General features: G+C 47.6%; 1 protein-coding gene across 1 annotated transcript; it reads left to right on the top strand.

Annotated features, from left to right (window-relative positions):
• The first annotated feature begins 4,134 nt into the window (after window positions 1-4,134).
• Window positions 4,135-10,330, top strand: ARC (activity regulated cytoskeleton associated protein). Its single transcript, XM_084509395.1, has 3 exons — window positions 4,135-7,422; window positions 7,948-8,116; window positions 8,519-10,330. The coding sequence occupies exon 1, from the start codon at window positions 4,652-4,654 to the stop codon at window positions 5,864-5,866; it is 1,215 nt and encodes a 404-aa protein (XP_084365521.1). The 5' UTR covers window positions 4,135-4,651; the 3' UTR covers window positions 5,867-7,422; window positions 7,948-8,116; window positions 8,519-10,330.
• The last annotated feature ends 4,306 nt before the right edge of the window (window positions 10,331-14,636 follow it).

Genomic DNA, 14,636 nt, shown 5'->3' with positions numbered 1-14,636 from the left:
GTTTACACAGCACCCAGCAGAGCTTTTCTGAGGATGAGACACCAAAGGACTGCACAACTCTGCTGCCCCATACACCTCCCCAAGCCCTGAGATCCTCCAGTTACACTGACCCACCTGGCTCACAGCTCAGGCTCATCCCCCCAAAATGGCATGTCCTGCCATGAGATAGAATCGGGAAGGCAAAACACCTATGCAGATGGGGCAGCAAAGGGATGTGAATTCCACCAATTTTGGGTACAGTGTATCCTCAGCAAAGCTTTGGTGTGATGGCACCATGGAAGGGTGCAGTGCGGGCTATGGCTCTGTGACCACTTTTTCTGGTCCCCCTCCCTGCAGTGGGGTTTTCTGTGGCTGCTCACTGCCATGTGCTCCTCTGTCTGCCTGTAATTAGTCTGTCAGCTTTTCTCTTTCTCTTTCCTCATGTTTTGGGCCTGATCCTAATCTCCTGTGCCTTAACGCTCTTCAGGAAGCTCTGTAGAGACAACCCACATTGGCAGCATCCCTGCTGAGCTGAGATGTGGCTTTTGCTGCTTTCTCTCCATTCCTTCTTTCTGCTCAGCTGTTTTGGAGGAAATTATCCCTGCTCAGTACTCCCCCTTTCCCTTCCTCATTTGCCACCTCTCTTTTCTTTCTTCTTGCCCCCTCTCATCTCCCAGTTCCCATGACCACCCGAAGCACCCCAGACCACATCCTCCTTCAGCCACCCCACTGCTGATTCCTCTGAAATTAGCTGCCTGAAATTATCCAGACAGTGAATTTCAACAGAATTTACCTGTCTGTCTCCTTGTGAAAGCACAGGATAAAGATGCTGTGGCAATGAAATCCTCCTTCCCAGCCTGCCCCAGTCCTTAGCTAGTGTTCCTCCATGCCCATCTGTCTGTCTGTACCATGAAATTGTCTGTCTGCACCATGAAATCGCCTGTCTGCCTCAGATTGCCTTTCCTTGTCAGCTCTCAGTACTCTCCCTCCTCCCTTCTCTTCCGGCTCCCCTCTCTCCTCCTCCACTACCCACGCACTCTACTTTAATTAGAAGTACAATGAAAATTCTTATCACTATGTCTTAATCAGCAAGACATTCCCCAGCAGGTCCAGAAGGAAAACCCCCGTTCCTCCTCCCCTCTCCGGTCTCCTCCACCACCACCCCCGCATAGATTAGGAGGGGAGCTCGGTGGAAAGGGTGCAGAAGGAGGCGAAGCTAGAGACCTGGAAAAGCTGGAGGAAAGGGCCAACAGAAATCTTCTGATGTTCAACAAGGATATGATATTTAGAAGTCCTATACCTGGGAATAAAGTGTCCCTGGCAGTGACTCACTGGCTGGGGCTCAAAAATGGAGCTGGGATTGCTGGGGGACAGCTAGCTGAGCATGATCCTGGCAGCATAAAAGGGTATCCTGGGCTGAGGGAACATAAGCACAGCCAGAAGATCAATGGAAGTCATTAACAACCTCTACTCGAGATGTATTAGACTATTTCTATTTGTTTCCACCACCTTCGGGCCCCTCAGTACAAGACATCAATCAAGAGGACCAAGTTCAGCAGAGGACAGCAAGGTGACCAGGGATGGAGCACTTGCCAGAACCTGGTGTGGGACCTGCTTGTTCCTCCTGGAGAAGGGATGGCTTTGGGGGGGGAACAAAACATTGGTTCCCCTGCATCTGTGGGGAGGTTATCAAGGAGGAAAAGACTCTTCACAGAGGTGGTTGGTGAGAGGGCATAAACTCAAGCAAGATACATCTGGATGTAAGGAGGAATGTTGCCCATCTGAGGACAGTCAGAAGTGAATCAGGTTGCCTAAAGAGTTCTATATAATTCCTGTCCCTTGGGCTTTCAAAATCTGTCTGGATAAGGTCCTGAGCAACCTCATCTGACCCTGCAACCACCCTTCTAGGAGTGGGAATTTGGGCTAGAGACCTCCTGTGGTCCCTTCCAGCCTTAATTATACTGTGACCCGACCTAAGTGTCGAGTGATGCCATTCAGACCTTAATGAATCCCCCCACCATGAAAACTAAGGGAGAAGAAAAAATATATATATCAGGGGCTGGAAAGAGACAGATGTGGTGGAGTTTTCACAGCCAATTCATCCCAGACTCTTGCATCTGATGGGACAAACTGAGGTTGAAACCATGTCTCCCTACAAAGCTAAATCCAGCCTATAACCTGTCCTCATCCACCATTAGTCTCTTAAGGGTCATTTCTAGGGCTCCTGGGTAAAAAAAAATTCTGGAAAATAACCTTATTTGAATCCAGAGAATCACAGATTGCACAGTCTCTCCCAGTTCCAGTGATCTCTTACAGGCAAAGCAAGTTTAAGAAGGATTCTCTGGGGTATAGGGACCACAGCAGAAAAGGCTTCAGACCTGTCCCAAACCCTCAGATGATCCACATTTGACCCTTTCTAAACACACAGATGCACAAACCTCTCATGCTCAGGAAATCCAACAGAAAGGAAGACAGAGATCATAGCAGTCTGCTGGTCATATCCCTAACAAGATATGTGGGGGATAAAGTGGCACTGGGAGGGCCTGCTGGAATAGACATCCTGAGTTTCCAGCCTTAGACTTTTGTCCCCTTCCCTTCTCACTGGCACTCCCCACCTTAACCCAGCCACACAGCCCTTCTATGCCAGCTTGCTGCTGCCCCAAATAACCCTCCTGTTTCCCCTTACAGCCATATGGCAGAAGTATTTGTCCATGTGCTGTTACCACATCAACTGTCAGGGAGCAGACGTGCATTTTCCTATAGCACATGGATATGGGGAACAAGGGACTCCTGACCCCCTGTCCTCGTGTCCTTCTTTGCACCACACAGCTTAAACACTGCCTGTTTGCTCCCATAGGACTTTATTTTGACTCTGTTTGAGGGTCACTGACACCCCCTTTCTGCAGGACCTCACTGAAAAAACATCCATCACCTCTGCATTTTAAATTTACCATTCTGGCTATAGTCCCACCAGAAGACAAGTGGCAAGGAGCCATGTGAGTAGGGACCCATCCTAAGCCTGCCTGGCACACTGCCCATCACCTTGAGGCAGAGGCAAGGCATCTCCTCACTGGTAATAAGCGAGAAACCCCTTTTTTAGGTGATATCCATGAATCAGCATCCTCCTGCCTCCGGTCACTGTCATCAGGAGAGAACAAGGAGCCCCGGATGTCCTCAAAACCTCTCTGAGGAGGTTCCGGTGGGGAACTCTCTCGGATTAGGGAATCCTTTATCTCTGGCTTATATAAGTCCCCGGGTCTCCTTTTATGGTTGGCTTTTCCTGCTTTGTCAAGAGCGGAGAACAAATGTGGTTTCATCTGCGCTTGTGGGTTGGCTAACTGATTAAGCATCTGATTCAAGCTAAGTACGGAACAGGCTTTTGATGGGCGGATTTAATTCGGTGTAAAAACCAGGATGCCATCCCCCTCCCTGACCGAATATTCCCGAGATAGAGGTCGGTCTGCTGCAATTAAGCACTGGGGATGACTCCCACCCACCAGTGGTTTAGAAAGTCCAGAGTGCCCCAATTTGCCCTGAAGTGTCTCCTTTGAGTGCTTCCCCCTCTCCTTCCCCCCTCCTCTTTTTTTTTTTTTTTTTCCTTTCTCTCTCTCTTTTTTTTTTTTTTCTTTTCCCTGCTGAATTTCCACCGTTTCCAAGCGAGTGCAATAGGAGTGAGCAGCTCTGTGTGTGTGTGTGTGTGTGCATGTGAGGGCATGCGGGGGCCCCGTGGGCGTCTGGCTTGGGGTGACACACTGAATCCCTCCTCATCTCCCCCCTGCGAGCCCTGCCAGGGGAAGCATGCTAATGATGACCTTGCTGAGTAAATAGTTGTGGAATGAATAAGTGTTTTTCCTGCAATCCGAAAGGCGGAAGGTGCGATTACTCATCCATCTCTCCAACTGTCTCCAGCACCTTTCAAGTGCATCTCGCGTCGAGTCTGGGGGCGTACGCGAGGGGGTGGGAAGCGAGGGGAGGCTGCCAAGATCTGGGTTGCCACAGACACCGGCCTCGCTTCTCCTCCAATGAACGCTGTGCCGAGAGTGCGGGAGGAGGCAGGGCACCACCCACATGTTGAGCTGTGCGGGGTATAAGTAGATGGAAGTGCCTGGACTAGTGGCAGTTCAGACAGGGAAGAGAAGCAGCTCTTTGCATCTCTAGTGAAAGCGCTTTTGACTCGCCAAGTTTACCGGAGAAGAAATCATCAGGATTTTTTTTTTTTTTCTTTCTTTCTTTTGCGGCAGCTTTCAGCCTCTGTGTGCATCGCTGTGTGTTTCAACCGAGCGGGGACTCTTCGTCGTTCGAGATTCTCAGCTCCGGACGAGCAGGTAGCAGGCACGCGTTTGGGGCTGGACATCTTAGCCAACTCCTCTCCTCGTTCCTGGAAGATCCTGGTTCTCTCTGGGACACCCTGAGCACGTGAGACAGGCGTTTCCAGCAGGGCACCGGGAGAAATTTGCCTACAACTCTCTCTGAGATCCACGGGGACCGAACAGCTCACTCTGCGGTGATATCTGATTTGGTTGTGTTTGTGTCGAAAAGTCCTTTGAGGGGGGTTTAGAAGTCTCTGTGTGTCTTTTGGGAAGTGTTGCAGTGGGGGTTTTGAGAGCAGGCTCTAGTGCCGGGGCTTACAACCCAGTTTTTTTCTGTGTTTGACACTTGTACGGTAGGAGCCATGCAGCTGGATAATGTCACCAACGCGGGCATCCACTCCTTCCAGGGGCACCGTGGAGTGGCCAACAAGCCCAATGTGATCCTACAGATAGGGAAATGCAGGGCGGAAATGTTGGAGCACGTCAGGAGGACCCACCGGCACCTCCTGTCCGAGGTCTCCAAGCAGGTGGAGCGCGAGCTGAAGGGCTTGCAGAAATCGGTGGGGAAGTTAGAGAACAACTTAGAGGACCACGTCCCGACTGATAATCAGAGATGGAAGAAGTCCATCAAGGCCTGCCTGGCCAGGTGCCAGGAGACCATTGCCCATCTGGAGAGATGGGTCAAGAGAGAGATGAATGTTTGGAAGGAGGTCTTTTTCCGTCTGGAGAAGTGGGCAGACCGTCTGGAGTCCATGGGGGGCAAATATTGCCCTGGGGAACATGGCAAGCAGACTGTGTCCGTTGGGGTGGGAGGCCCAGAGATAAGGCCCAGCGAGGGGGAGATTTATGATTATGCCCTTGATATGAGCCAAATGTATGCGCTGACCCCTCCTCCTGGGGAGGTGCCCAGCATCCCCCAGGGCCACGATTCCTACCAGTGGGTCTCTGTGTCAGAGGATGCTCCAGCCTCCCCAGTGGAGACCCAGGTCTTTGAGGATCCCCGGGAGTTTTTGAGCCACTTGGAGGAATACTTAAAGCAGGTGGGTGGGACAGAGGAGTACTGGCTGTCTCAGATCCAGAACCACATGAACGGCCCAGCTAAAAAGTGGTGGGAATACAAGCAGGACTCCGTCAAGAACTGGGTTGAGTTCAAGAAGGAGTTCCTGCAGTACAGCGAGGGGACTCTGACTAGGGATGCTATCAAAAGGGAGCTGGATCTACCCCAGAAAGAGGGGGAGCCCCTCGACCAGTTCCTCTGGCGCAAGAGAGACTTGTACCAGACCCTGTATGTTGATGCCGATGAGGAGGAGATTATCCAGTATGTGGTAGGCACCCTCCAGCCCAAACTGAAGCGCTTCTTGAGTTACCCCTTGCCCAAGACCTTAGAGCAGCTGATCCAAAGAGGGAAGGAAGTCCAAGGCAACATGGACCACTCCGATGAGCCCAGCCCACAGAGGACCCCTGAAATTCAATCAGGGGACTCTGTGGAGAGCATGCCTCCCTCAACCACCGCCAGCCCCGTGCCGAGCAATGGGACACAACCCGAGCCCCCTAGCCCTCCAGCTACTGTCATATGAGTTAGTCCAACAGATGATGGCAATCTGGGTTATGTGAACGGGAGAAGGGGGCGAATTTAGGAAGCTTCTCCTTGGAGAGAGGTTCCGGCTGAGCCGCGACATGAGGTGTGCTCAGTCCAACAGCCCATAGCAAAGGAATCAACTTTGCTCGTGGGGGGAGGGAGGCGAAGGGGGAGAGGCAACCTTAGGATGTGGTTGCCCACCTCACCCGAGCCACGCCATACGGTGGTGCCGGGGATGCTGCTTGCACCACTGTGGGGGACGGACAATTTTATAAGACCCATGACAAGAAACCAGAGACAATTCCCAACTTCAGAAGCAGCCGCTTGGCACTGGCGGCTTTCAAGGACTTCTGACGAGTGCAGCTATTGGCTGAGGGTTCCTACCCATCTGGATCTCTCCTCCTTCTCCCCTCCCTCTCGTAAAGAGGTTCTGAGAGGACATCTTTCTTCTGACCCTCGCCCATTTCTAATTTACCGCTGGGCTTCTGTTTACTTGGCAATCTCCTCTTCTGTCTCGCTTTAAAGGATAAAAGATTTTTATTTGTTTATTTTGTTTAATTAAGAGGAAATCCTGCGACTTCAGGAAATGAAAACCTTAAGAATGTGGGCAATGTTTAGTGTTTTTAATTTCAGTATACCCAATACCTGCTTTAATGTTTTTCCTCCCAAGAGGCTGATTTACTCCTTATCTTAGCTTTTGCTCACTCCAATCAAGGCCACTGCAGTGCAGTAGCAAATTTCACCCTTTCTCTGCACATTACACTGTGCATTCAGCAGTAAACAGAGTTTCAAATTAAATTCTGGGTTATTTTATTGAAGGGAGAATGAGTCTCCTTTCAGAGAAGGGAAGGTGTCAGGGTGAAGAAAGCAAGCACCACAGGTATTTTGAGAGGGTGGGGGGGAGTTAGAGGAAACAAATCCTTATACTTTGAATGAAACAAACAAACACAGCCAAAATTCAGAGCAAAATATCCCCAGAGCAGCAAATCATGTCCATGCTGATATGTGGAGACAACAGGAACTTTTGCCATATAAAAGCAAATCAACGTGAAGAGAGGAGCTGTGTGTCCCAGCACAGCCTCAGCCTGTGCATCACGAAGAAGAATTTCTGCTTTCACAGACAGACTGAAATGCTCTTGGAAAGCCTGGCACCTCTGTCATCTGAGGACAAAGAGTTGCCTGTTCACACAGAACTCACTACAACAGCCCCTTTGCCATGGATGAAGATGGACTTGGACTGAGTGACATTTTCCATGGTGAGACAGCAATGCTCAGCATTTGCCTTGCTTTGACCGAGGCTTGATGATAGGACTTTGAGAAGAAATTGCTGTAAGATGCAGGAAGTTTGGCTCTTCAAAACCTCTTGAGGCTGGACACATCTTGAGCATTATCTGCATTCGCCACCAGACCAAATAAGCAACACCTCTGCAAGATGTACAGCAGGGATGCAGCGACAGGAGTGTCCCTGGGATGTCCCTGGCACTACAACAGCAGCAATGTGTGACACCGGCGGCTTGGAAGGCCTTTGGCATGCCTCCTTCCAAGAGGCTGAAGGTAAGACAACTTTCTGACATTATCCTCTCTGCACTCAGGCCTAAATTAGCCTTAGCCTGACCAGTGGGATCCTTGCACTGGGATAAATGGGATATGAGCACTGTAACTGGCAAACTAGGCTATGGAGGAAAAAAGGGAAGGACAATCAAAGGGAAATAAAAGACAGTGAATACAAAAATTTTCCAAACAGGACAGCATCTTACACTTTCTAATTAATGGAGGGAGGGAGTGGGAAGTAACTGGCCCATGAAGCCATGGGCTTGAGTGCCCAGCATTGACAACACATCACAGGGCTATGCACAGCCCAAAGGAGATGCACCTTTGCTCTCCATCCTTGCCTAGAAGTGAGTCAGTGTCAGGAGGAGTGAGGGCTCTCCCCTCACTTGCTCAGAGTGAGTTAGCTTGCAGTGGCTGTGTCTGCAGAAAGAAGGGAGCCTGACCTGGGAATGAGTGGTGGAGGAGTGGGTGTCAGTGCTGAGGATGAGCTGGCCGTGCATTACAAGCATTATCTTCTCTTGATTACAGTGACTCACTCAGAGCCTCCTCTGAGAAGAAATCACTTCATGGTGCTCAGGTCTCGGAAGGAAAGCCAAAGAGAAAAGACTTCAAAACTAAGAATTCAACAGGGGACCTGCTGCCAGGATCCCCAGCTGCTGAGTGCTGGATCCTCTGCCTGAATGAAAGCCTGGCACAGGTAATTACCTCCCATCCTACCCCTGAGAGCCTTTTTTAACCTCCCCAGTGTCCTCAGGCAAGATATGAAATAACTCAGGTGCAAATCAGGGCTGGGCTTGGGACCTCAGGCCCAATGGCTGTGGGGGGCTGGCACCATCAGATAGGTGGGATTTCAGCTTAATGTGGGAACACAAGCACCAGCCCCAGTGATTCAAGTTCTGCGGACAGAGTGTCCTGTTTTTCTTCCTGCTGGACCTCTGGCAATGCTTAGACACCTGTTTAGAGGCCCAGGCACCTGGTGGCCACACCAGCTGAATATTAACCTATATCCTGAAAAATCCCCTATATTCTCTGTAGAACTTATTTGGAGACTTTGGAAATCTAACCTCAGCTGCTCTATTTTTTTTTTTTTCTCTAACAGAAATTCCTGCTGCTGTTGCTGAGTTTCCTCCTCTGTGCCCAAGACACCTACTTTCCCAGGGGAGAAGCAAACACTTCTGGAAGACAAGAAGGCAAAATGTGCACCAAAGAGCCAACCATGCCGTGCAATGCTGTATTCAAGATGCTGAGAGCCAGAATGAAAGAGGGAGCCACTTCCAACAGGGTGAAGAAAAGGCTGAGCTAGTTCAACTAGTCCAAGAGCAGAAGAAAGTGCTGAGAATGAAAAGAGAAACCAGGAGAAAAGATAAACCAAGAGAACCAGGTCTGGGCTTTGGGGACAGCAAGGATGCTGGACTTGTACCGACTGTCTGTTGAGATGATGCCATACCTCTGCAGTCTGGGGCCACTGGGACTCATCTAAAGAAATCTTCACTAGATTATCAGATTAAAACACAAAAACTTTCCTGATTAACTTTGCCAAATGACTGACCCTTCCTAGGCTACGAACCCTCCATGCTGTTAAGGCTGTAACTCATTTTTCCTGAGTCGAGGGTCGCTTCATTTCATGCGGGTATCAGTTTTCAAACCTCAAACAGCTCTGGAGGTTCGGAGAAGCATCCTGGGGTCCAGATGCTTGTCTGAACTACTTGAGCCTGCACAACTGGGCCAGCTGTCTTGCCAAAAGGGACACTTGTGAGACAGCAGGCGCTTCCTGGATCTGCATGGGCCAGAGTTACTGCAAGAAGTGATGCTCTTGTGGTGGCTTTGGCGTGACTGCTTCCATACAGACCCAGGGAGCAAAAAAAAGGTGCATGAGAGACAACAGCTCGAGTGAGTTGAACCAAGCCTTTTTGCAAGACAGTTTTGGTTCACATCTCATTTGAAGGGATCCTGTTGGTTCCTCTCTCTTCCAGAGCCAGGGGTCCCGGGTATGTGTGTGCGTGTCAGTGCGGGTGTGCATGTGTCGAGCGATCAGATCCACTTAACCAAATTCTGCGGAGTTTTGTTGTGTTTGAACCAAGCCAATGGGATATCATGCACATTCCAACATTGCTCAGCCAAAAATGTCCAGGACCAGAAAATTATGTGAAACCATGTAAAGCAGACTTCATAGGTATCATCCCAAGGTCAAAATGAAGTTTGATTTTGAGGTGCTTAATTTCCACAGTCCCTCTCAAGGGACCTGACTGCCTCAATGGGTATTTTCAATGTCCATAGACTTTCCTGCCTTTTCTATGAGTTATCCTGCCTGAACTACTTGATTATATGGTCCTGAGCTTTGTACATTTTCCACTGACTTTGTGGAGTGTGCACAACTGAACACCCTTGGCTGGTTTTATTTCAGTTATTGCTCCTAGCTGATTGGAGCTTTACTTGTAGCACCCTGGTTTATATTACCAGCTTCTCCAGGAAGGACTGGTAGTTTGTTTTCCTGGGGTAGAGTCACGTGAATGAAGAAGTGTGTATGTGCTGTGTCTGTGAAACTTTAGAAGATTTCAATCACTGGAGATTTTTTTTTTCCTTAGGTAATTTTACATTTGACTCTGACAGAACTACTTTAGAGTTTTTATTTTTACTAGAAATATTAATAATTCAAACAACCTTGTACAAAAGGCAAACTCATTGAATCACTACAGGTTATAGGGGTTGAAGCCAAAAGGTCTTTGTAAGCCGACATCACTTGCCCTAGATCTGACTGTATCAGGCAGTTATTCCTCATGTGTCATGTTGGAGTTACAAGATCACACCAAGCCACTAGAACCTGTGAGTAGAATAATGCTACACTTTATTTGCTATTGTAGCAAAGCCTTTTGTAGATTTATACAATAAAACTTTGAAATATCTGCTTCAATTGCTTTGTGCCTTGCTTTTTGGTCTTTCTGTCTTGGTTCATGGGGGACTCAAATATCTATAGCACTCTGAAGATGTATTCTTCTCAGTTGTTTGGGCTTATTTGAGTCATAAAATCTCACTTCTCAACAAAAGCAGATGACTAACATCAGAATGAAAAGTACTGGGCCTTTGGAGAGGAGGGTTTGGATGTGGATATGGAGGTGTTTTAAGAGGGGTTGTTTAGCCTCTCAGATTAAGCCAGGTGGTGGCCCAGGAGGCTGGGAGACACAGGACTGGATTGTTCAGGACTTTTTGGGTACAGCTAAGAGAAAGGCAAATAAAACATAGAGCAATCACATTCATACCCATGCCTGAGAGGTAATTTGCATGGATGAGCAGGTTGGGGCAAGGTAAAGAAATTGCTAGGCCAGAATCAGCTCTACCTGATATCCAAAGAGACCTTTGCAGTCATAAGAGCAGAGCCAGCACTCATCAGCACAGACATGCTGAAGCTGTTATCAGGCTAGCGTTTTGTTGCATGATGCATTCCTCTACAGCAGGGATATTTTCAATTGCTTGGGTTCTTTACCTATAACATACCTCCAGGTCATCAGGACTAGGGGAAGGGAACTTGGCAGGGGAGATAGCTCAGAGAGTTTTGAACTGAACTGAGTATTTCTGCAGTGTGCTGGGCTCAAAGATCTGACCCCAAAGACCTTCATCTCATGGGGTACATAACTCTACCTCTGCACATCCCTTCTCTTCTGAAAACATTTTGCTAGTGAATGTTTTGCATTTTTCAGGTGAATTTATCCCCCACTCCCTGCTCTGCCCCTGGTCTGCCCCCAGCAAGAAGGACTCTAGGACTAACAATGTGGGGTGCGTGTTGCAGCTGGTAACATGCACTTGGATTGATCAACAGGAGAAACAAACAGACTTATTTATTTCACAACAGGCACTAAAATGTGCATTGCCAAATGCACCTCCCAGGCATTCCTTTTGCTCTCAGGTTGAAAAGGCAGGACATGGTCCAGTGGCCAAAGATGCGTATAAGCCAGCTTCAAACCCTTGTGTCTTCAGGTCATTCAACCACAAACTCAAGTGTGACAAAGTTTAAAGATGTAATCTGAATACACAGCTGAATCTCCACCCTTGTGCCCTCAGCTTCTGTCAATGGCAAAGAGGTGAAAAACCATCGAGGAGTCAAACTAGGAACATAAAAGTAGACAGAGTCATTCCACACTGGGCGAGTATAGCAGAACACTGGACAGGAGAACATGGTTAGACTTTGCGCGGTCTATGTACATGGCCAAAGGGCTGGGTCTCCTGCAAGGACCAACCCTCTGTCTGGCAGAGCGAAAATCAGGAGCAACTCAGCTGGAGGTGCTGAGCTCTTCCAGCAGAGGGGGGCAGAACTCCACTCTACACTGTGGGAATTAAAATTAAAAACCTCTATAGAAGAGAAAAATCATCCTCATCATTGTTCATCCCCTCACTGCACACTCCCACAGCTTCAGCAATGCAAGATACGTGGTTGCTTTGCTGGAGGAGGTCTAAGGGCAAGGAGAAATAGAGCAATGAGGGACAACAGGAGGAGGCGTGGAGGACTGATGGTCAAGTTGCAGTGGAGGAAGATGGGTGGGATGAGCATACCATGCTAAGGGAGGTGGAAAAGGTGGATGAGCCTGACAGTGTCAGATGAACTCAGAAGCTTTCCAGTTTTGCTGCAGATCCTTCTAGATTTTTTTTTTTTTCCCTGACAGCTCCAGCTTAAAATCCCTAGAGATTCACTGGACCTACACCTTCTTTTAGCAAAGAAATGCCTTATTAGTACTCCTAACTCCATCAGTAGGGAGTCACCTGGGACACATACAGCCCAGCAATGGATGAACTGCTTCAAACTAATGGAAACCCTCTCCAAAATCCAGGTGGGAACCATCTCTGTGTTTACTGGGGCACAAACCAAAATGCAGAGCTATTCAGAAATGTTCTTCCACTGGTGGAGAAGGAATGTGGGATCAGACACACAAAGAATTGATAAAAAGTCATTAATTCACTCTTGATAGTCCCTTCCCTTCCCTTCCCTTCCCTTCCCTTCCCTTCCCTTCCCTTCCCTTCCCTTCCCTTCCCTTCCCTTCCCTTCCCTTCCCTTCCCTTCCCTTCCCTTCCCTTCCCTTCCCTTCCCTTCCCTTCCCTTCCCTTCCCTTCCCTTCCCTTCCCTTCCCTTCCCTTCCCTTCCCTTCCCTTCCCTTCCCTTCCCTTCCCTTCCCTTCCCTTCCCTTCCCTTCCCTTCCCTTCCCTTCCCTTCCCTTCCCAGCTATGAGTCCCTTAATTTGCTTATTCAGGGCAATTAAAAATGTGGTGAAATTTACTTTCTCAGAGCATGCCATTCACATATGTAATAAGTGTTCCTTTTTTTTTTTTTCCCCTTTCACTCTTTTTTATTTTTATTTTTTTATTATTATTTTTTTTAATCAAAGTGATTGCACTGGTCAGTCAAGTAAATCATATTTATTGACTCCTCAGGCAGGCGTGTGTTTATGTATAGCCTAACTGCTCCCCTGGAGCCACTCTTTCCAGCAAAGCAATGTGTAATTAGGGAGGCTGTGAAACTTTCCTTATTGACACAATCAGCTCTAATGGCTCCACTTACCGTGTCAATACGATGCTCTGGTGAGCTCTGGACGCTCACTCTGATCATGCAGCTGGATGTTATCTTAGCCCTATTCCCACAGATACTACAGGTAGGCATTGGAGGCAGGTGACACGCTTTTTACAGCCAATATCTAATCACTAAAAATAGAAAGGAGGTTTGCTAGGTGCAAAATGGTTCTAATTTCAGCAAACTGCTTTAGTTGAAAAAGTGCAAGTGATAATTTTCTAAGGGACAACCATTTTCATTACTTTTTAGGCTACATTTCTGAACCGATTTTGTGGTGTCAGTGCGTGTTTCCACCTTTCCCCTTGCAAACTTAATAACTTTTAACCTACTAGCTGCATCACTCACAGAGGCTTCCAAAATCACTAAATGCCTGTATGCTTTTGATATGGAGTTGCTGAACAGAGGACAGTTGTTCCATTGTTCCTGCATAGGCACAGACAGAACGTGATCATCTAACACTACTTGTAAAAGTATTCAAACAAAAGCTGTAAGTCCACAGAAAATCAGACTTTATTTAGTCTTGAAGCTCACAGAACCACTTGCCGTTATTTACTGCATGGGATTTATTTATTTATTTATTTATTTATTTATTTATTTATTTTCCTAAAGGAATAATATCATGACATTTAAAAAAATAACCTGTTTGACTTTTTGTTTCTAAACAGCTCTAATTATAAACTGACTTCAAATTGAAAAACAAACAACAACAACAACAAAGAGAGAAAGGTAAGAAAACTCAAAGACAACGAAATAAAATTTTTCAGGACTCAGACTCTGCTTTTTTTCAGCTCCAGTTTGATCCATTAAGGAGGATTTCTCTTCTGATTTCAACTCGCCCCATTTTGTGCAGTCCTGATCTGACTACTGAATTTACAAGGCCTACATTATTTCTCTCTGCAAATAATATGCTCCATGTGCTTCTACATGTATGTTTTACTCTTCAGTGAGGCAGGATTTTCTGAACATCGCAGGAAGAGTGGGAATCCCTTCCTTAACCAAAATGAGGTCCTTTTCCCAAAAAGGTTGAGGAAAAATTCCTCTTTGTAACCAGGATTACAGAGCCTGTAACACACACACACAAAGGCTTAGAAACACAAAAGCTTAGAAGTGGAGGGTCTGAACTACTCCAGGCTTTGACACCAGCACAAGCCAAGATTGTTACTTTAAGGCTGAGCTCAGCGTGGACAGTGATACATATCAGTGCAATCCTTCAAGTGGTCTGTGTTGGTGTTCACTTATAGCCTGCCCAGGAGTTAAGAGTCCATTTGAGATCATCTCAAAGCAGAAACAGAAGGAACAAGAACAATGGGAATTGCTGAGAGGCTCTGGGTGGTGAGACTGAACACGTTGTGATGTGGAGGGAGATGTAGACTAAGAAGATTGTGCTTGGGATTTTCATATCCCACCTTCTTAGGATCCTATCTATGCCCTACACACCTCATGTACTCAACTCCCTCCAGGTATTCCCACCACCCATGTTGTGGCTAAGGAGAATGTGACAACAGCACAAAAGAGACCTCAATGGAGTCAGGCACAGTAGATACCAAAAAGGCCTTCTTTTTTCACCTTGATTAATTAGGTACTCATGTCTTGCCTGGAAATCTGCTAAGATCTGAGTTCACCCCAAGGACTGCCTTGTGTCTAGGCACTTTTTGGGGTTAGC

Source organism: Aythya ferina (genome assembly GCF_964211825.1).
Source record: "Aythya ferina genome assembly, chromosome: 2".
Taxonomy (NCBI): Eukaryota; Metazoa; Chordata; class Aves; order Anseriformes; family Anatidae; genus Aythya; species Aythya ferina.
This window is presented reverse-complemented; position numbering and strand designations above follow the sequence as displayed.

Excerpts from the sequence above, each read along its gene's own strand:
- ARC (XM_084509395.1), top strand. The coding sequence starts at position 4,652 with ATGCAGCTGGATAATGTCACCAACGCGGGCATCCACTCCTTCCAGGGG.